At 45.2% G+C, this 22,448-nt stretch overlaps 1 protein-coding gene across 1 annotated transcript; it reads right to left on the reverse strand.

Moving 5' to 3' along the window:
• Positions 1 to 3: 3 nt before the first annotated feature.
• On the reverse strand, positions 4 to 15,000 carry MEAK7 (MTOR associated protein, eak-7 homolog). The gene is made up of 8 exons (XM_055000238.1): positions 14,895 to 15,000; positions 12,611 to 12,801; positions 11,583 to 11,813; positions 8,812 to 8,956; positions 7,112 to 7,552; positions 5,672 to 5,790; positions 5,365 to 5,547; positions 4 to 3,921 (listed from the first exon to the last, which is right to left on the reverse strand). Exons 2-8 carry the CDS (start codon positions 12,776 to 12,778, stop codon positions 3,799 to 3,801), a joined length of 1,410 nt encoding a protein of 469 aa, XP_054856213.1. The 5' UTR covers positions 12,779 to 12,801; positions 14,895 to 15,000; the 3' UTR covers positions 4 to 3,798.
• Between the last annotated feature and the right edge of the window lie 7,448 nt (positions 15,001 to 22,448).

Below are 22,448 nucleotides of genomic sequence, written 5' to 3' on the forward strand. Positions count from 1 at the left end.
CCATAACAGGATTTCCATCCTGAGCCTCAGCTCTCCACATTTTTCAACAGTAGCATAGTGCTGCTATAGCAGAGTGGTTAAGTGGCTGGGCTGTGCATCAGCACTCTGCTGATTTGACTCCCACGACTGCCATGAGCTCAGCAGGTGGCCCCAGGTAAGCCCCTCCTCTCAGTCCAGCTCCCCAGCTGTATTGTGGGGATAAATAACAACACTGATCTTGTTTACTACTCTGAGTGGGCGCGAATCTGTCCAGATGGGGAGTATATTATTATTGTTGTTATTATCAACTATCCCCCTCCATGACTAAAAGTTTCTATGTCTGTCACACACATTTTTATTCCCCCCTTTCTCTTACCATCTCATGGTGGTGAACACAGTTCTCCCCCCCCCCTCATTTTATCCTCCAACCCTGTGAGGTAGGTTAGGCTGAGAGTGCAAGCGACTGGCCTAAGTTCACCGGGTGAGTGTCATGGTTAAGTGGAGACTTGAACTTGCATCTTGCCTGCTCTAGTCTGGCACTCGAACCACTACACCACAGACGTTTCAAGACAGATAAGCTTGAAATATTATTCACACAGGGAACACAACCTGTATGTATCTGGTCCAAAGGTCTATGGCAAGTAGGGCTGTCTATGCAATCATGATTTTGCCCTTGGTAAAATGCATCTAGTATAGTACTTACAAAAAATCATAAAGGCACGTGGATGCTGCGCTTATTCAAAGAGAGTTCACCGTTGACTCCCTAGAAATAAAGTTCAATCGATAAAAGACAGAAACGCTACTGTGATGCCGCCGGAGTTGATTGGAAGGAGATCAAAAGACACATCTGTCACCCTGCCCACGTTTACACTCAGCTTCCTACACTTAGGGAAGCTGGCAGTAAAACTCTTAAGAAACAGCAGTTCTTTGATCTTCCTCCTTTGTTCTTTACGTGGGTCTAAAGGAATCTGACTCGCTCTGAGGGCACAGTCCCCACCCCCCACCCCCGTTCATGGCCACAAGTGGGCAAGACTTGGCTCGGACAGGTAGCTCTTATCATGCCATCCACTTCCTTTCACATTTAAAAAACAGATGGAAATCTTCCTCTGGCTGAGCCCTCCTTTGATCTTCCCTCTCTCTGTTTCAGTGATCTTGAACTGCACTCTCTTGCCTCTTCTCCAAAACATCTCTTTCCAAAGTGAATTGCCAGTCCTAGATACTTCAGAAGATCTCTGGAAAGCTTTTTGGGCCTACAGAGAACAGCCATATAGAAGAGGTTGTGTCTGTAATGGGAAGATGCTTGGCTTAGAAGGTCCCAACACTTTGGGACTGTCCTTCCCCCATACATGGCAACCTTTCTGTGATTAGCCCTCATCTTCTATGGCAGCAATTTTGTGGTGGTGTCTATGCCGAAAAATTCCAGAAGTGCCCATAGGCTCAACAAGATCAATACGTTTAATGCACAAAGTTGATTTTAGCAAGGCTGTTTGAAGAGGAGGGGAAACCAGTTTCAAGAGGCATGTTCCACAGAGGGGAGGAATACGGATTTAGTGATGGAACACAGTTCTTTTACATGCCCTCTCTGGTTCCTGTCATATGGAGAAAGATCATAAGCAATAAGCCTAGAAAATAATGTTCCCCCCACCCCTCAAAGTAGAGGTTGGATGCTAGCCAGAGTAGATATTGACTAAATACATCATGCCCTGACCTAGATAGTGCAAGCTAGCCCCATTGTTTTAGATCTCGGGAGGCTAAGTAGGGTCAGCCCTGGTTAATACTTGAATGGGAGACCACCATGGAAGTCCAGGGTTGCTACACAGAAGCATCCAACGGCAAACTACCTCTGTTCATCTCTTGCTTTGAAAAGCCCATGATGAGTAGCTATAACTCATTTTTGACTTCATGGTAAAAAAAGAGAGATTACAGGATAAAAATTAGCTACTTTAAATACCGAGCTCTGATTCTTAGATTTTTTTCTTTTGCTGTTTTGGATTAGGATCCCATAAATTCTATGCTAAACAATCAGCTACAAACACAACGACCACCCACCCTGAGTGTGCCTGGATTCCTTCTCACAATTCCAGGCACGGTTACCTGAAAGTAAGCGCACACCTACCCTTTGAATTCCACGAGGCCGACTTCCTATAAGCATGCATTGGAATCCGGCTTTTTGAACAAGCACGTGGCTTTTGCAAGACAACATGGAAGGGACTCATGAGGAGGATCAGCACATTTCTGGGAGAATTCGGTGTTGGCTCCGTTTATTGCAAGGAAGCTTGGAGAAACAGTCCCCCCAAAGGTGGCATCACCAGGGCAGCGGCATGGGCTAGCCTTTGAAGGCCAGAGTTCAACTTCGGGATTCAACTGCCATTCAAGTTCAGAAATTATGACCATGCAACCAAACCAAAGCCTCCAGCGAGCCTTTTGCTTTCCTGGCCTACCATTTCCTGCAAGAGAGGGCTTGTCCGTTCCGTATGTTCTCTTCCTCCAGCTGGGTGGGCTCTGAGGCCAAAAAGGAACGATACTGCTGTGTGTGGGTTTGTTTTTTTTATAAACCTAGTTTCTATACTTCAAGAAGGGAGCAAAAATTGTTCATTTGCTATTTTGTGGCCCAATTCAATAATAATTCTTAGCACCTGCAGAGGGCCTTAATTAAAAAATGCTTTGCACCATTATTGTGTTGCAATCTTTACATCAGCCCTGTAAGGTAGGACAATATTACTGCAGAAGGGGAGGGGGCTGAGAGTGTATGGCTTGCTTAAGGGCACCCAGTGAGTTCCTGAATGCAAAATCTGAACTCAGTACCTCCTGGATCGTAAGAGTGGCCCCGCAGTGGCCATTCAGATGCCCTGGGAAGGAGCACAAGCAGCGAACAGGTGCCAAAGCCTTCCCCCTCTTACTGGTCTTAGCACAGGCAATTCAGAAGCTTCTGCCTCTGAACACGGAGTCTACAGTTAGTCATCACAGCTAATAGGACCCACTGATGGGCCTCCATGAATTTGTCTAACTCCCTCTAGAAGCTAACTGAACTACTGGCCGTCACTACATCTTGTGGCAATGAATTCCACATGCTAATTACCCTCCGAGTGAAGCAGTACTGCCTTTTGTCTGTCCTCGGTCTATTGCCTGCCAACCTACTGAGTTCTGGTAACACAGGAGGAACAGGGGGGATTCTGTCTCCTCTTTCCCTACTCCATACTTTTTTTTGTACACAGAAAAGGAGGGAGGGAGGGAGTTAGGGGAAGAAAGCAAGAAAGGGAAAGGGAAAGGAAGGAAGGACAGCAAGAAAGAGAAGGAAGGAAATACCAAACCCCCAAATATAAAAGTTCCAACTATTGATCATTCACACTCAAATTACTGAATGTCAACAACCGCAAGTTGAATCATCCCTATAAAGTTCAACAAACTCTACTTCAGTTCTCATGAAGGGCAGGTAGCAGATATCCTTCTGGGTTATGAAAACAAATGCCCCCCCCCTCCAATCTATTTATCATAAAAACTGCTTTTTAAAAAGACTTCAGGTCACTCAAAAACAAGGTGAGTGAATAAGCAAGCAAAATGGGGGGCGGGGAAATCATTTCATAACCACCTTTATCCTTTACGGCCAAGAACCGGGCTGGCTGCCTCAGTCATGCACCCCCTACCTGCCAGCAACAACATTCCATCACAACGTGCACAAAAATCAGTCCTCCAGCCAGGCCACGTCCTATTCGCGGCACCCACAACACTAGAATTGTGTAGTTTAGAAATGTGCCAAACAGAAAGCTGAGCTTGCTAGCTCCCAAACTCCTTGCTCGATGTCACGGACGAGCTTCCCCATCAGTTATCTTCCTCCTCCTCCACCGGCTGTCGCAATCCTTCGCTTTGGCGGCTCTTCCCGATCATCTCAAGCAAGGCCTGGGCCTCGGGGTCTGCATCTAGAATGCTCTTCTTTCCTTTTTCCTTTTTTTAAAAAAAATACACACTCAGCAAAGTCAGCAGCCGGGCAGGCCACAGTCAACCCATTCAGAAGTCACGTTGGAGCTCTTGTGTTTGTCTCAAGGTTGCTATAGTGAAGGTGTGTCCCCAAAGCTCCACAAACAGCAAAACGGGCTTGGCTGATCACGCCTGCCTCTTGAGTCAGGGCAGGCTAATGGATTAGAACAGGTTATGGGGCTAAAGCAGGAAACTGTACTCTTAGATCTCAGGGCCCCTTGAGAAAATCTGGGGTGCTTTGGGGGGGAAATGAAAAGGAGAAACAACAAAAAAGTGTTTTCTTCCTTGCAAATAAGGACCCCACAAACCAGCATGCAAAAGCCTCCCAATTTCTACTTAGAAACATATAATCATAGAGTTGGAACAGACCACCAAGGTCATCTAGTCCAACCCCCTGCACAATGCAGGAAATTCACAATTACCTCCCCCACCCTGCACGCACACACCCAGTGACCCCTGCTCTTGGGAATAAAGACATGGACATTTTAAAAAGGTATGTAAAGTTAAAGTCCCGTGTTCAGACGGTTCTCTCTCTGCATTGCTGGCATTTGTTTTTAATTTCTCGGCAGAGAATTTAGATCTGAACTAAGTGCAAAGGGGAGTCGAAATTGACCAGGCAGACCCACAGCCCGGAGCTGTTCTGCTTCAGAGCTAGTTTGTTCTCCTCTCCTTCTGGCACGCGATGCTGTTCGTTTCCGGAAAGAAAGTCTTGCCCACCATCACACTTGGATTAAGTGGGATCAAAAGGGGAGGGAGGAGGAGCCGGGTGTCTCCAGCACTGCAGTTCTGTGCAGCGTGACTTCAGTCTACGCTTACCGATTTCAATGGGCGTGGACTGGAATAAGTTTGCACAGGATTGCAGTTACTAGTCACTTAAAAGACGGCCAAGCCAAACACACAATCCAACAGGCTCACACAGCTGGTTCACTGTGGCCTCAATAAACCTTTCTGTTGCTTATAAAGCATTGTAAGTGGCGGGGGGGGGGGCACTCAGGCTGGTGGGTGGAGCCAAGGGAGGACAGGGTTTGTGGAAAGGAGGGAGTTCAATGGGGCAAAACGGCATAGAATCCACCCTCCAAAGCAGCTATTGCCGTCAGCTGTACCCAGGAGATCTCCAGGTCCTCCGGGAGGCTGGCAACTCTAGGTTCAGTTCTCGGCCTGACTCCAGAACAAGCTTCCCCTCTTCAACGTACCTTCCTGAACAGGAGATCAGTGCTGATCGTCTGCTGGGAAGCTTCTACACTCCAATATCCCCTCTCCCACATCTGCTTCAGTTGTGTTTGCATCAAGGGAAACTTGATGCAAACCTCACATGAGGGTTTGGGGCTGAAGACAGTGTGGTACAAATGCCGGCCAAGGATGCTTTCAGTTTGTTTCCCCGGGGGAATGATGACGGCTGCGGTCACTTACGGCGGTGTCGCTTTCCGGGGGATCTCCCACTGCCCAGACCTCCAAGGCGTCCAGAGAGAAGTTCTCCTGAGCTGAGAGCTGCGGGCTGTTGTACGTGGTGCACCTGGGCTTGGCTCTGCTGTGCCCTTTCCCGTAGTCGCTGTCTATCCAAAGCCCGAAGTAGTCATGCTGGCCACCCATGCCCTTGGGGGAAATGAAAGGACCATAAAGGACAAGCTTGTTAAAGCAAACTGCGCCTGGCTGTCCACAGGGCTTCTTCGGCTCTCCACAGGAGGGGCTGAAAGGGTAGTCAAACATCGGGACTTACAAGCCCATTTGGCATCGTCTGCTGCCCATGATTCAGGTACATGAAGTGGTCGTTGTAGCCAGTGCAAGTGAACACGGCGAGCGAGGGAGACACAGAAAAGAGAAAGCACCTGCTGTCACCTGTGAGCAACGGAAGAACAAAGAGTCAAGGACCAAAGATGCAACAAACAAAAAAAAGGAAAAAATAATCAAATATAACTGCACTTTTTTCCTCGGTCTCATTTGAGGAGTTGTGCGCCATCCATTGCAAGCAATTTCAGTGCACTGTTTTTCCTGCATTGCTACATTCCTTGAGATCACTTTGTTTTCAGAAAAAACAAAAAACTAAGAGGAGAACGCCACCTTGTGGGCAATGGCTCCTTCATGCTGACAGCCTCACTTTAATAAAAACAGTAAAACTGACCCAGCAGTCCTACACACGCTTAGTTGTCAATGGATTCGATGGGATTATTTCCAAATAAACATGAAAAGGGATGGCTTGCGTGAGTGCTAGATCCTGCTGTGGAAGGAAGGAAGAAAGAAAGAAAGAAAGAAAGAAAGAAAGAAAGAAAGAAAGAAAGAAAGAAAGAAAGAAAGAAAGAAAGAAAGAAAGAAAGAAAGAAAGAAAGAAAGAAAGAAAGAAAGAAAGAAAGAAAGAAAGAAAGAACAGGGATCATCCAGGCCAAATGGGATCAATACGGTGAGTGTGTAAAGTGCCACCAAGTAGCAGCCGACTTATGGCGATGCCGCGATGTTTTTCAAGCAAAAAACAAAGGGGTGCCTCCACTTGACAAACTAACCACAACCATACGGAAGGCAATATGCAATGAACTGTACCATTAAAGAAACATAGTACAAAACTGAATTATATCAAACAATTTATAAAGTGCAATGTGCCCAGTGTAAATGCAGTCAATATAAAGTCAAGTAAATATTACAATGAATGAACCATCAGTAATGCATATGAACAAACCAACTGGTAAGCGATATAGGTAAATAAGAGTCTCTCTGTGTGTAGACCATGTTACAATCAAACGTCCCAGTAGAACAACCACTGCAAACCTTTCCTTCAGAGTAGCCACTGCAAACCGTTCCCGCAGAGTAGCCAGAGTGGTACCTATATTGCTTACCAGTTGGTTTGTTCATATGCATTACTGATGGTTCATTCATTGTAATATTTACTTGACTTTATATTGACTGCATTTACACTGGGCACATAGCACTTTATAAATTGTTTGATATAATTCAGTTTTGTACTATGTTTCTTTAATGGCGGTGTTTTTCAAGGCAAGAGACAACAGAGGAGTTTTGCCATTGCCTACCTCTGCAACCCTGGACTTCCTTGGTGGTCTCCCATCCATGCACTAACCAGGGCTGACCTTGCTTAGCTTCTGAGATCTGATGAGACTGGGCTAGCCTGAGCCATCTAGCGGGATTCTGATTATTGTATTCCGAGCATTACCTTGAAACTGTGGCTTGGCTTCCCAGGAACATGAAGAAAAGCCACCGAAGATGTAGCCGTCTGAGTCTTTCAAGATGAGCAGGCAGGGGCCCTTGTTCACGATATGTCCAAACAGCTGCGTGAAGCTCTCTCCGTGGAGCCGAGAGGCAAAGAGCAGCCGCCACTGGTGCTGGACCTCCGAAGGCAGGTGGGAATTGAGGTAGATGATGGATGGGATGTCCAGCAGACTGGCAAAGTCGTTGCCTCGGACACCTTTGCATCTGGGAAGCAGGTGGAGGGCGTCGTCAGCTCGATCTGGGAGAGACTGCAAGACCAGCAGCCCCTGCCGGACAATCACGTTGAGGAACGCGGAGACGTGGGGAACTCGAAACATCCAGTCTTCAAGGCTGCTTTTATCACAGACGGCATCTGGGATCTGAGCTCCCCCCATCTTTTCCCCATCTGAAACAGGAAAACATGTGTGATCGTTGCTATTGGTACAGAAAGCCTTCCTGAAGGAGCTGCTCTCAGAATCTGTACCTAGCACTGAGGGGGTCTGAGAGCAAAAGAATGGGATTGTGAGCCGTTCCAGAGAGGGATTCATAGCACTGCAGAACTTTCTGGCCTTCCCTATGTGCAGCATACATGAAATAGATGGTATGTAACCAGCAAACCTGCTTGGGTTTTAGGCATAGAATTTGGATATACCTGTGGCGTACAAGAACTCCTGATGAAACTCAACCTAGAGAGCTGTCTCTCTTTAACTGAGCTGTCCCCAGTTAAGGCTGACATGAACAAATCAGTTATGAGTCACTGACAAGGAGCCAGTGTTGTACAGTGGTTAGAGTGACAGACTAAGACATAGGAGAACCAAGTTCGAATCCCCCCACTGCGCCAAGCTGTGCTCTCTCAGCTGACCTGCTTCATTGGGTTCTTTGGAGAATAAGTAAGGGAGAGAGATGCCTCTATCACCTTCAGCTCTTTGGAGAAAAGACAGGATAAAATTGGACAAGGAAGATATACCAACATCTACAAAGCCATGATAGGAGATATTTTAAAGTAACACCCAGTTCTCAGCCAGAAACTTTCTGCTCTTTCTACAACTCCAAACTCACTTCTCCAATGAGTGAGGGAAAATGGCAAGAACAGCTCCTTAGACCAACTCTCTCTTCCTTTTTTGCTGATATTTTTCTTTTTTGCAATTAAGTGAAACCCATGGGTTGGTTCCATGCTAAATAAACAATTGCCACCAATCCCTCCCCGTTTCCACTGCAGATGCCTTCTCGTCAGTCCTCAGGGTCTCCTGCCCCCAGAAGCAGGATTTCATGGGCGTAGTGGTTAGAGTGTAGGGTTAGGATCGGGAAGACCCAGGTTCGAATCCCTGCACTGCCATGGAAGTTCAATGGGTGATCTTGGGCCAGTCACACTTGCTCAGCCTAACTTACCTCACAAAATTGTTGTGAGGATAAAATGGAGAATGATGTGGGCCACTTAGGGTATCCAGAAGGGAGAAAAGCAGGGTTTAAATGAGGCAAAAGTTAAAAAATCAAAATAAACCCCGTGTCCTCAATTACATTTGGATTAACTCTGAGGATATTTCAGGGAAACGGGGACAAGGACTGGTGGAGACGGTGGCAGAGCTGTGATTTTTGTTGTTTGAAAGTTAGATTACTTAAGTGCTATCTGTTTTTCAGGCTGGACACATTTCTCCTGCGACTGACCTGTGAGTTTCAGTTCAGACATTAACTGAGAGGCCAAAGCCCTGATGCCAGCAGTCGGATCTTGGGTGTTCTTCACATTCCAGCCCTTCAGCGCATTCCTGTACTTCAGGACGTGAACCAGAGAGCCAATCAGATCTTCTGCAAACTTCAAGAAAACAATTTTTTTCTGTATTAAATACCAGAGGTGAGAAATGAAACGGGCCTTCTTACAAGGGTGTGAATTAGCATGAACTAAAGAAGGTCAACGAGGACTAGCATCATGACACAAAGCAAGGAAGCCCTTTTTTAGAATTCCCTTTGAGAGGTCCAGAGGCTAAAAGTTCATTTGAGGACCCCTTCTTCTAGAACTGCACCCAAAGACAGTTTTCTCAGATGGAAAAAAAGATATACATATTATCTTCTCAGGAATCATCTCTATCTGCCATCTCAATTTAAAAATACAGCATGTTAAGATTTTACGATGTGTCCTTTGCCCATTCTACAATCAGGCCATCGACCAAGCTATTGCACTGCTGGGGACAGGGCAGGGGAGAAGCAGAGAAGGAAGGAAAGAGTTACTGGGTTATATGCTGATTAATTCCATAGCAAAATGAGAGCAGATTGCGCAAGCCAGAATGCGGGGGGAACACAAAACGTTAACATTATTTTAGGTCCTGACGTTACATTTGCCCTGTCCCCCATTTAGGAAAAAGATCAGATCATGACAGATATTGAAACATTGTATTGTTCCTTAAGGCTGATGTATTCCCCCCTCCGATCGCCTGAGGCCCAAGCCAGCTTCGCAGAAAAGTGAGATATGGTTATTTTAAAATAAGTAATGAATAACTAACATGCTGTTTGTAATGGATAACTAACATGCTGTTTTGGTTCGCAAAACCCTTTCCAGGAGGTCAAGTAATGATCAGAATATGTAAACAAATTGATGATTAAATATAGGCTGCAAGCCCGTTTCTTTCGGTTTCTTGGCTGACTTTTTGTCCTACATCTTGGTGATAAACCTTTCTTTTAAAGAAAAAAAATTGCTGGGGTGTGTGTGGCAGGAATTGAGTAACTGCCAGTGCAATCCCATGTAGAGTTCTAAGACAGCATGTTCAGAAGAACATAACACTGCTTAGGATCACACAGCCTGTCCCTTTACCCAGGCTGGTCCGTCTGAAACTGAATTAACGCCGTCCCTGTTCAAACCTTCCGTCGCCTTTATTCGTTCACACCAGAGCATCGCAAATAAGTTCCCTTCAATTATCCAAGGGCACAAAAGTTTCAGCACTCATTTTTGGGGAAAACATTTTATTGCCGAGGGTCTTTTTGTAAGCTGTTTTGGGTTTCTGCAAGCAATACTGGTTTTAAAATGTTTTTAAATAAAGGTGCCAGTTTTCAAAGGTTACAATAATTAGTTGCATTAAGATAACTGGTAGAATAGAATGATAGATAACATTAAAATAGTTAAGAAGTTAGCATTGTTATTGTTAAGAAATATACAAGTAAAAGGTAATGATAAGATAGTAGTAATGACTTTTTCATTTTTTTAAGATAAGGAGCAGAAATAGGTTTGAATTCTGCACGTGTTGTTTATTTGCAAATGTATACCTTAAATAGTCTCCATATTGTCGAAGGCTTTCACGGCCGGAGAACGATGGTTGTTGTGGGTTTTCGGGGCTGTATTGCCATGGTCTTGGCATTGTAGTTCCTGACGTTTCGCCAGCAGCTGTGGCTGGCATCTTCAGAGGTGTAGCACAAAAAGACAGTCTACACCTCTGAAGATGCCAGCCACAGCTGCTGGCGAAACGTCAGGAACTACAATGCCAAGACCACGGCAATACAGCCCGGAAAACCCACAACAACCAGTCTCAATATTATTTTAACACTTTTAAAGGTTATGATTCTTGTACTTTGTACTTTGATAATCCCTGTAGCACACAGCTTTGTATTCAGGTTTTTTTAGTCCCCTTTCTTTGTCCCTTCTTTTTTTCTGTATCCTTTTTAAAATAAAATAAAATTTTAAAAAAAGAAAAGTGCCAGTAACCTGTGAAACGGCTGTCTATACCTCTGGCCCATACTAAGTGAGTGCTTACAGTAAACAGGTGGAATGAATGCCTGAAAACAAAGTGCAGAAACGCCTGATCAGGACCCCTGACACTGTTCTACTTCCTCCTGCCTGCCCCATCTTTTAAAAAAAATACATGTATGTAATACAGCTCTGAATTAAAACTCTTCTCTGCCATTTATAACCTTCAAAACACATACAAGGTCATGCCATTTAAACCCAACTGAATACATGCTAACCATTCTCAAATCAGCATCAAGTGAGTCATAAGGAGTGCAACTGTATGCTGAGTTACTCCCGTCAATTTCAACAGGCTTGGACTTGAGGACTTGAGTAAGGATTACACCACAAAATTCTTACATAAATAGCAATTCAGCAACAGTCATTTTTTAAAAAATCAGCTGCTGCTGGGACAGAAAAGAGAAGAATTCAACTGTGCTCCAGTCTGCTGGGGGGGAACTCAACAGAATGGGGAGGAAGGAGCGTCCATCTTTCGCATTGCAAACACTACCGTGTCTATTTAGAAGTCGCCTGAATCGTGCACTGTACAACCTACATGAAGTTTGCACTATTTAATTTAACTTCTCCTGAAGCTTGCACAATACAACTTACATGGTTATTAAGATACCAGAAGATTCCTGACCTTTCCCCCTCCTCACCCACCAATCCGGCCACCGTTGCTCCAAGTCCCCCACTCCTCTTACTCTCTCATACATCCTTTCTTTACCTCTCGGATCTGACTTCCCTTCACAGTCCCGTCTGCCTTCGATACCATCTTCATGACGAGGTCGCTCTTTTCCTCAGCGTAGCCTTTGGTGAGCGCCGCCATGAAAACCACAAACTGTTCTTTTCCCACCTGGTCTTTGGGACCAGAGGTCTTCTCCAACGCTTTGACACTTTTCATACCATCATAGAGCCTAACTAGCATTGATTCGGGCAGCGCTTCCTTGACGTACGCCTGGGGAAGGAAGAGAATGAAACAGGCAAGTTTAGTCACCGAATGTTCTGCAAAGGGAGAGATGCTCCCAGTTGTCAAAGGAAGGCCAACACTTCCTTGGCCCCTTCTCTTTGTAACTCTTGATTGGCCCAGGAAACAAAGAATCAACTCAGTGCCTTGTCAGTAACTATTAGTAGTAGTGGTGGTAGAAATTTATTTACATAGCTTTACGGAGTATAAGAAGATGGGTCCTTATCCTCTAAGTACTCAACTTCATATTACAGTTTTTACTGCGCTGATTCGAAATATTTTTTTCCCCTTCTGCAAATTTAGATGCTAGGATATCAAGGAAGAGAATGGTGTGGGAGACGGAGGAGACTTCCTCCACAGCCATTTTCTTTCTGGGAAAAAAACACCTTGGATCTGGCTTTACCCACTGCTGGGGAGAAAAAAATACAGGCACTCAAAGAATTATATACATCCTAAGTACTAGGAATGATTGTGAAATCCTCTAAGGCGAGGATGTTTTTAATATCTTATCAGAGAATCTTAACATATTTGTTAGAAAGAGGCTATTAGCCCATCTTCAAGTATAGATTCTCTAGCGCAATATCATTTTAAACATCACCATACAGGTTCTCTAATGGAGGAGCAGGGAACGAAAGGGGAAAACTTCTGAGGGTAGGACCATTCTTTCTTGCAAACTTTGACCGTAGGGAATGAAACACCAGAAGGAGAATCTCAAACAGGACAGAAGAGGGAGAATCTGGTCATCCCCAATTCTTATTTGTCACCAAACCAAGCGGTTTTTCTCTTGCCTTCAACATTGCCAGAGTCACAGTCCTCTTTGCGGTTTTCCCACTCTTTGCTTCGACGGACTCCTCCGACCCAGATAAAGCGTCAAACACTCCCTCGATGTCGGCGAGTTCATCCGGGAGAAACCTTGAGAGGTGCTTCTGGTACAAGCTGCTCTCCCCACCGCCCATCTTTTCCAGCAGATGCCAGAATCCTATGAGGGAAAAGGGGAAACAGAAAGAGATGAGCATGAAAGAAAAACAGGAAGGAAAGAACTAGTCCTGAACAGTGTTTGGGGATAAAAACAGGTCAGCCGTCGCGAAGCGCTCTTTGCAAGGCCAATTTGTTTTAATGCACATATTTTAGGGACTCTTTCAACACCAACATCCCTGTAAACACAGGCCTTATCAGAGGCCTGTAATGTGAAAAAAAGCAATAGGGTTAAAAGATGAATTTCACCAATGAAAAATGAATGAGAGCTAACAACTGAAATCTATTAAAAATGACTAAACCACCAGGCATCTTTGTGGAACCTTCAGGGCAAAGGATGGGAAGCTTTGGGGAACTGTGATCCAAAGCCAGCTCTGCCCGTAATAAAGAGCCATCAAAAAAACTTAAAAACAGAAAACATGCACACCCAAGAGGAAGAGTGTGAGTGAAACTAGATCTAATAGACAGAAAAGAAAAATTCTTTCTTTTCTGGAACAAAAAGGAGCCACAGTAAGGAAATGCACACTTTTGGAACACACACAAACAGTAAACACTTACGCACACCCCTCTCTCCATTGCTTGGAGTGCTCCTACTGAAAAATATTTTTTTAAAAATATTCCCAGTAGGCTAGCCTCTCTTTCTCCCTCACCCTCATCCACTGTAAGAATAAATGAAAGTGTTTTTAAACCAAGCATGCAACATGACAAGACCGTCTTACTAAACTTGTTCCAGCAATAGAAATACAAATTAATGATCAAAGCCCGAGAAGTACAAATTATTCACAAAGCACAGCAACCTGAAAACTGTCTGAGAAATACATAACCCAGAAGAGACCAAAATACACGTCGTCATCATACAAGATAAAAGGGAGTATGGTCAACTTTCCCAGTTGTTGTCCCAAATAAGTCAAGAGCGGGGAAAAAGCACCTTCCTTCTTCAGCATCATTTTGCAAAATATTAATTGCTTTTAAAAAGTTGACTTTTCTATAATGTGGAATCCGTAGAGTAAGCCGCAACAATCTACCTAAAAAAGCTTCTACAACTTTATCAACTGCCTAATAAGCACCAATTTAGATGGTGAAAGGTTTTCTTTGTGCTCACCCTCTAAGGCAGGAAAGCCTTACCTCCTTTCTATGAAGCACTTGGAGGAACCGGAGTCTGCCAGAAAGAAGTACAGCGGACACCTGCATTGGCAAAGCAAGCTTTTCACTTCCTCAAAGGACAGGGACTGGTGCAGCCCCAGATAAATAAATGCAAAGAGAGCTGCCCTGCCTGTATTATTAGGATGGTTAGTACTAAGTGTGCATGGAGCTGTACAGAAGGCAGATGTCCTGCAGGTCCCACAGCACTGGGTTTAGGGGTGGAGGAAAAACAAGCCATGTGTCCTCTGCCCCCAAATGAATGCAATCACAAACTGTCACACCCTATTGACCGTTATATTAATATTTGGTATTACCTCTTAGTTCATTAATATTTGGTTCATGCAGATCCCATCCCTTCATTAACACTCACAAAACAAGGGCTGCCAATCTCCAGGTGAGGCATGGAGAGCTCCCAGGATGACAACAGATTTCCAAGGTCAGTCTCCCTGCAGAAAATGGCGGCTGTGGGGAGAATGGACTCTAGGCCATTATTTAGGGTTGCCAACCTCCAGATGATGGCTGGAGTTACACCAGATCTTCAGGCTACAGAGATCAGTTCCCTTAGAGGCAACAGCTGCTTTGAAGGGCATACTATAGGGTGTCACATCCATCTTAAGCTCCCCACCCTCCTCTAACTCTGCCCTCCCCAACTCCACCCCCAAATCTACAGGAATTTTTGTCAGTGGCCTGGAGATGAGTTGTAATTCCGGGAGATCTCCAGTCCTCACCTGGAGGTTAGCAACTACACCCAGCCAGGTGGCCATGGCCACTCCCCTTTCTCGATTCCCACAGCCCCGCCCCTTCATTGATATGCAGAAGCCCCACCCCTTACCGCAGGCCACTTCACTAAGCCCCGCCCATAACCTCCTGACCACGCCCCCTCATTTACACACGAGGCACCGCCCCGTCGTTAATATTAACCGTCCCGTCCCTTACAGCGACCCCCCTCAGTACCTGCACACACGCCCCGCCTCCTCTTTAATATTCAAACAGGGCCCGCCCCTTCCCTCAGCATTTCGGGCCTCCTCGCTTGGCGGCTGCTTCCCTCAGCGGCGCTCCACAGAATGGCTCAAGGGAGCGTTGAGCGGCCAATAGGAACGCCCCCTTTTCCCACAGAGGCGGGGCCCGTCGACGGCTTCGCTTCGGTCGCGTGACCGAGTGACGGGGAGGAGTCACGCAGACAACGTCCGGTAAAAATGGCCGCGCTCTCCTGCGGGGGCCGCTCTAGGGTTTTTGACATCTGTGGTGGTCGCACCTCGCGAGAGATTCCGTTAGAGACCGGAAGTCAGTGTGAGGACGGGAACAGAGCGTCGCTCTGGTCTCTACAACGGGCAGTGAGAGGAGGGGAGTGACGTAAATAGCAGCTCCCAGCGGGTTGCGAGTTCGAATCCAGGGCGGTGAGTTCGAGTCTTGCCTCGCCAGGACAAAAAACGTAATTCGTGATCCAGATAGGTGGCCACTGGAAAGAAAGCCCACGGCAAACTTCCCCTCTCCCCAAGTGGAGCTGGAGTATTATCAGAATTACAGCTGCTCTCCAGACTGAAGAGAACACTTCCCCTGCAAGAAATGACTGCTTTGGAGGATGGACTCTAGGACATTATACCCCCAAACGCCACCCTCCCCAAGTTGACCCCCCCCAAATCTCCAGGAATTTCCCAACCTCGAGTTGGCAACCCTAGTTTCAGCGCCTAGCACGTCCTTGAAGAAATGCTAAATCCTAAGGATAGAAGTGACTCTGCACAGAATGTCATTATTTGGCTGACAGCCCAAATCAACTTGCAAAGTGGACCTCAGGAGCCAAAACCCAGCTCAAGTTAATGCACGCATTTCTTGGGGGGAGGGGTCTCCTGCTCAGCTGGATCCAGGCATGAGGAAGGGGCCCCGGGTAGCTTCTTGCTTTTCCTCCCTAGTGGCTTCAAGCACGGCAAGGGACGTGGGATCTCAGTTAGAGCCTTTGGATCTGCATTTAGCTGTGGGGAGCAGGGGCAGAAAAGAGGTGCTGGCATTTTTGCGCCCATGTGCATGCACTGAGAACATGCGTGCTCACCAGAGTAAACAGAAATATCCCCCACCCAGATCCAGTATTTAATGCCTGGAACCTGGGAGCAGGGTTGCCAATGTTAGGTTGGGAGATTCCTGGAGATTTGGGGGCGGATCCTTGGGAGAGTGGGGTCTGGCGACGCAGGGACCCGGGTATAATGCTTTAGAGTCCATCCTAAAACGCTGCCATTTCCTCTAGTGAAACGGGTCTCTCTCATCTGGAGATCAGTTGTAATTCCAGGAGCTCTCCAGGCCCCACCTGGAGGTTGGTAAGCCTGCCCAGGAGGACGTGACCCGTGAGCAGACCTAGGGCACACTTCATTCAAAGAAGGCAATCGCTGAGGACTCCCCTCAAGGCAAGACAAGGTCCAAACGGAGAGTGTGTTGCATCAGACAAGTCATCCAGAAAACAGAGACCAGCTCTGAGAGATGGAACCCAACACATCCATCTTTTGTTTCTTTCTAATATTCAGCAATATGATTTTGGCTCTGTCAGTTGGCAGATGGAAGAAATAAGAGCTGTGGCTTGCACAGTATGCTGGGAAAGGGACAGGAACTCATCAGGGACGATTCAGCTGTGCAGAATAAATAGGAGGGTCCCCAGCTCAGCAAAAATGGGGCTTCAGGTATTCATGTATTGAGACCGGGCTTCAAAACGGGAGTGTAAAGCGAAGCTACGAGAGAACCAAACTGAACATTTTATAAATAAAATGTTGTGAACGAGAGAACCAGAGAGTGGGATGTGTTAGAGATGTTTTGAAACAATATTTGAGAAGCAAGACCTTGCCGGGATTAAAACATGATTAACCCTTCCCTAGCTGGTCCCATTTTCCCCCCACAACACAAATAGCTTGGCTTGCCAACTCTGAAGGTGTTCAGACACACTTAAGTCATGTCACCCGGAACTGCATGGTAAAGATTCCAGTAGCACCTTTTAAGACTAACCAACTTATTTGTAGCATAAGCTTTCGAGAACCACAGCTCTCTTTGTCAGATGCATCTGACAAAGAGAGTTGTGGGTCTCGAAGGCTTATGCTACAATAAAGTTGGTTAGTCTTAAAGGTGCTACTGGACTCTTTACCATTTTGCAACTACAGACTAATACAGCTAACTCCTCTGGACCCAGAACTACATGGGAATGTTGCAGAGAGTCGCTGAACTTCCAACAAATACATAGTCCAGTGTTTTTTCCTGGCGATAAACAGCTTTGAAAGAAAACAGTTTTCTAAGTACCTGCTTCTTAGTTTTTGAAACTAACCAAATTCTCAGGGTAGGTGGCGATGAGAATGATGCAGTGGTTTACCTAGATAACATACAAATACAGGCTTGGTATAGGCACTGATGGTGGGGGAATAAGAATATGGTCAATATATTGGGTGGGGGGAATTGCCCTTTAGAAAGGAGATGGCATTTGGACATCCCCAGAGATCACTCATCTCCTAAATGTGTTCTGGGATCAAAATGCATGGCGGGGGGAGAGAAAATAAAAAGGGTTGTAGCACTTTCCAGCATGGATTTTTCCCAACTAGCATTTTATTTTATTTATTTATGTATTTATTTATTCGTGTCATTTATAGTCCACCTTTTTCCACTGACGCTCAAGGCGGATTACGCAGTGTGAGATTAGTACAGTCAGCATCAAGGACATTTCCATAAACAAGGCCATAGGGCAACTAAATACATGTTTACAAAGACGTAACATTAGCAAGGACCCAATACAGAGTTGAAGAAATGCTGAAACAGAACATAAGCAATTCTAGGGCTTTTATCTGTTAGATGATCCGTTAACTGTCGGTAAGAGAATGTCAGGGGACTGTCTTAAATGACACTAATAGGGCTAGACCTCTGAATACTTAAGACTTACTCCCGTATAAATGAATTCAGTAGGACTTCTAGGTATTTTATTTAAAACATTTTGCCCACCTTTCGCCCGGACGCTTCAGTACCTAGGTAAACATGCATAGGACTGTACTTCATATGTCTCCCACTGAATCAAAGAGATGAGCACAGTATTTCTTCACCATGCACCTAAGAATTGTGTTCATTGCAGCTTAAACATGTAACTGAAACACTCAAAAGATCTGACAAAGGAGAGACTGGCCCATGAAAATGTATATTGGAATAAAAAGTCAGTCTTTGAGGTGTTCTAGATTTCTGTTTATCTGAGGGGACAGTGGACTGAGATAGCTACCCATCTAGGATTATTATTTAGCAGAAAATTAACTCCAAATTTCTTTTTTTCTCCTTTAATGCCTACTTTTTAAAACAGGGTTACTTCAATTTCAGACCCGAGGCTCTGTAATTTGCACAATCTGTAAAATGCAGAATTAAATTTTTAAAAAGTATGTTGAAGACGTGGTTCGAAAGTGACCAGACCGCTTAGAGGTGTGCTGAACTCCATGTGCAATATTATCCGACGTCCACAAGGTGGCTATACGGAATTTCTTTCGGGCCATGTGCAAGCCAAGGGTTTAACTCTCAGATCATGGATTATGTGCGGTAACAGTAGTAACAGATTCTAATGTGCTGCTCCAGAGGGCTGTAATTGTGAGGCTCAGGCGCTGCGTGCCACCAGCATTTCCAAACCGGGCTGATCTGCACAGCTAGTGGAATGCGGGGATAGAAAAGATAGAATGGACTGTGCCTCTTAAGACGGCAGGGTGTGCATGTGGAAAGATCACATTTTTTAAAATGTACCTTTATGCTAAAAACTTCCCACAAGTAGAAAACCAGCTCATTGAACAGAGAAAGATTCTGGACACCCCTCTGCAGTGCTGCTGTTCCATTTGAAGAGCAGTCTCCCCCCCTTCCAAAAAATGGTATTTCCTTCTGAAGTCTATTCTGCCCCCTCCGCCTCCTGCCTCCCACCTCCTAATCCTTATTCTGCCAAATGCTTAAAAACAGCAGAAAGCTGTGCCTATCTACATTCAATAGAAAGAGTCCTCAAGAGGCAGGAGAATCGATTTAAATGTTACTTTATGAGTAGAACAAGAGTCCAGTAGCACCTATAAGACTAACAGCATTTGTGGGAGATTAGAAAGAGAGACTGCTGAATTGCAACTGATAATGAATCTCAAGATAGATCAAGGTGGATAGCCCTGTTAGTTTGTAGCAGTAGAAAAGAGCAAGAGTCCAATAGCACCTATAAGACGAACACAAATTGAGGTAGGGTATGAGCTTTTGTGAGTCACAGCTCACTTCTTCAGAAGCTCAAGGCAATGCATCCGCAGGCTTCCTGTCTCTACCAATACTGATTTCTCCACACTTAACTACCCCTCTGCATATCCCACCTAATCCAATCACGTCTGCGATTGTCATTCACCGGCTGTTGTCATTTTCCTGCTATTGTCATTCGGCATCTGCAATCAGGTCACTCTCCAAGATATGAGGACAGATGGACTCACATTCGAGCTGTATCTGAAGAAGGGAGCTGTGACTCACGGAACCTCATTCCCTACCACAAATTTTGTTTGTCTCGTAGGTGCTATTGGACTCTTGCTCTTTTCTGCTGCTACAGACCAACACAGCTACTCATCTTGATTTATGTGCAGAGTTTCTCTGTAGATAGCATCACAGAAAGAGTGTTGGTGTAGCACCACTCTTCTTGAAGTGCTAGGTTTTTATCAGAGGGGGTTCTTATTATTTTCTTTGCCTGCAGGGATCTTGTTTTAATGGAAGGGTTAAATATGCTATGTTTGAAAAGAGCACTGCTGCCCAATAACCTTAAGTGAAACAAACCACTCTGCTACTCTTGAATCTAGCTACATATTCTCTGGTTGTGAAGAGCATGCAAAGGCCTGATGCACCATTTCATAGCAGAGCGCATGATAGGGAGCTGTGGGTACATGCGTAGGGTGGCTTGCTCTTGGAAGGGACAAACCTGCTTGGGGCAGGTAGATTCTTGTCTCTCCCTGAGACTCGGCGATGCAGAATGAAATAAGCAAAAAAACAAGCTTAGATTGCAAAACACATCCTGAAAGAGCAAAGAAGAACAGCATATTTGCCCACTTGGCACAATGAATCCTGCTTGCAGAACTGAGCCGGTTCATGGTTTCGAATCGGAAGGGCTTGTGTATGTTTTCTTTTTTGTATGGGAGATACGCAGTCATGTGCATAGTTCAGCCACTGGGCGTGTGCTTTACAGGGTCTTCTCATCTCTGGCATTTTTCATGGCATATTTAAAATATTTAGAAGCTGCTTTCCCAGCTACTATAAACCAACACAGTGCTCTGATCTGGTGAAAAGCAGCTCATTTGCCGTCATCAGCGTGCTGAGCTCTGCAGTCAACTGATCCTTTGAATCGAGCGTACGACTCGTGTGTAGGCTTGTCACATATGCAACTTCGTTTCCTGTGCAGGATTTTGTCAAATCATTTATGATATTAAAATAATGTCTGGGTCGATGCAGACGCCTTTGTCCTCGTGCAAACGCTTATACGGGAACCGTGCTGTGACCCTCCCGCGTCCTGCGTTGAGCAATCCCCTCGCTGTCCAGATCTGACCTTGGTGTTCTTGGACTCTCTCAGGTCTATTTTTACCATAAAAGGCAGGCGGCTTCTCTGAGCCTCCACACAGCAGCTGGCCTGCTTTGCTTCACTCATCTCCTGTGGTTTCCTTTTTATTTTTTTGCTTGGAGGTGTCTCCGCTTGCTTTTTTTTTTTTTTTTGCTGACAAATTACCTGATTTGCTCGTTTGGAAAAAAGATGACCATGTATGGTGACAAAAAAAATGAGAGCGCCAGAATGAGCTGGCTGTGAATCAGAAGTGTGTCTTTAGGGTGTCAGTCAGGGAGGAAGCAATCTTGGTTTTGCAAGACCCTTTTTGATCCCTGGGCCGATAAGCAAGGGAGAGGAAAGCGTTTCTGGCCTGCCTTTCCAGCATGCATTTGTGTGGCTTGTGTGAGTCATCTGGACGTATTGCACTAGTGTGACCTGGATTGTGTGGGGCAAGAACTATTATTGATTCAGAAGGGGTTAAGGCTAGACGTTGGCCCCTTTCGATGCCATAATGTTATGAGAGAAAGATTCGACCTATGAGATCTCCAGGGCACAAGCTTTTGAGAGCTCCCTCCAAGAACTTTCAGGAGGCCAGCTTCCCTAATGAGTTTAGCTGAGACAAAGTTTATACTCTGGAAATCTAGTTGATCTTATTTATTTATGTCATTTATAGTCCGCCTTTCTCACTGAGACTCAAGGCGGATTACACAGTGTGAGATTAGTACAGACGGACATTTCCATAAACAATGTCATGGGGTAAATAAATACAAGCTTACCAAAGGTGTAGCATTAACAAGAATCCAATACAGAGTTGACGAAATGCTGAAACAGAGCATAAGCAATTCTAGGACTGACATTAGACAGCATGAAGCACAGGTAGCAGGCAGAAGCACATGTGCTATGCAACTCAAATCTTGCTCTTCTGCTGCACAACACGGCTACCCACTTGAAATAATGTCATGACTTACCCATGTATTTTGCATTTTTGTAGCAATGACCAAGCATAGAGCTTTAAGTGTTGTTAGTAAAACCACAATTAATATTGGATGAGAGCCTCCAAGCTACCTGAGAAAGGATTTTGGGCGTGCCAGTTTTGTAAAGCGTTGTTTGTCTTTTCTACCTACTTTCTCCTTGATGGTATTGAAAGGATCAACTCATGTTTGTACAACACAAGGGAGCTGGTAAGAGTCCCTGAAAGCGCTTCATACCTCCAGGATACAGGAATCAATTAGCTTTAAGCCTATATAAATATGAGCTTTGTTGGAGAGCCAATGTGGGGAGCAGCGATCAAGAATATGCCAATAAGGTCTGAGCTAGCAGAGACCCAAGTTCTAGTTGTGCTAGAACTCATGCGACCTGAGTTCAAATCCTGACAATCTCTTTTCCTCTTGATCTCTGCAAGCTCAGACCCTGCTGGCATATTCTTTTTGCTCTGGTATGCATTGCCTTAAACTCGCATATGTTGAACGTCATCTGTCACTTTATTACCCATTTCCCTAATTCAGTGAAATCCTGGAGCTCTTCACCATGTTTTTCAGCATCCTCCATAATCCATAAGTCACACACAGGACCTTTGTTGGCATGTCAGAAACAAAAGGGGATACATTAAAATTGGAGGGGAAAGGCATTAAAACACACACACGCACAGAGAGAGAGAGCTATCTTGGAACCAGCCAAAGCAGTAAAAGTTAGTTGATAGCTTCCCTGATACAAATTGCAGACTGAAGAAAACAAGCAACATTGGAGGTTATAGAAAGCCTCAATAATCTTATATTGCCTGCAAATGCAGTCATGATGACACTGTACGGACCCTATTCTAATACCAGCCCCTGTACGAAGTCCTAGTTGGCAAAAGTGACGGTCAGTACTTTTCCCACCTTCCCCCTGCAATCTGGGGTTTAAAGCAATTTAGAGGCTGTGATTTTTCTGGGGAAGTGGCAGATGAGGAAGAAGAGTTCACCACCCCCTTTTCA

Source organism: Eublepharis macularius, chromosome 16, assembly GCF_028583425.1.
Source record: "Eublepharis macularius isolate TG4126 chromosome 16, MPM_Emac_v1.0, whole genome shotgun sequence".
NCBI classification, from domain to species: domain Eukaryota; kingdom Metazoa; phylum Chordata; class Lepidosauria; order Squamata; family Eublepharidae; genus Eublepharis; species Eublepharis macularius.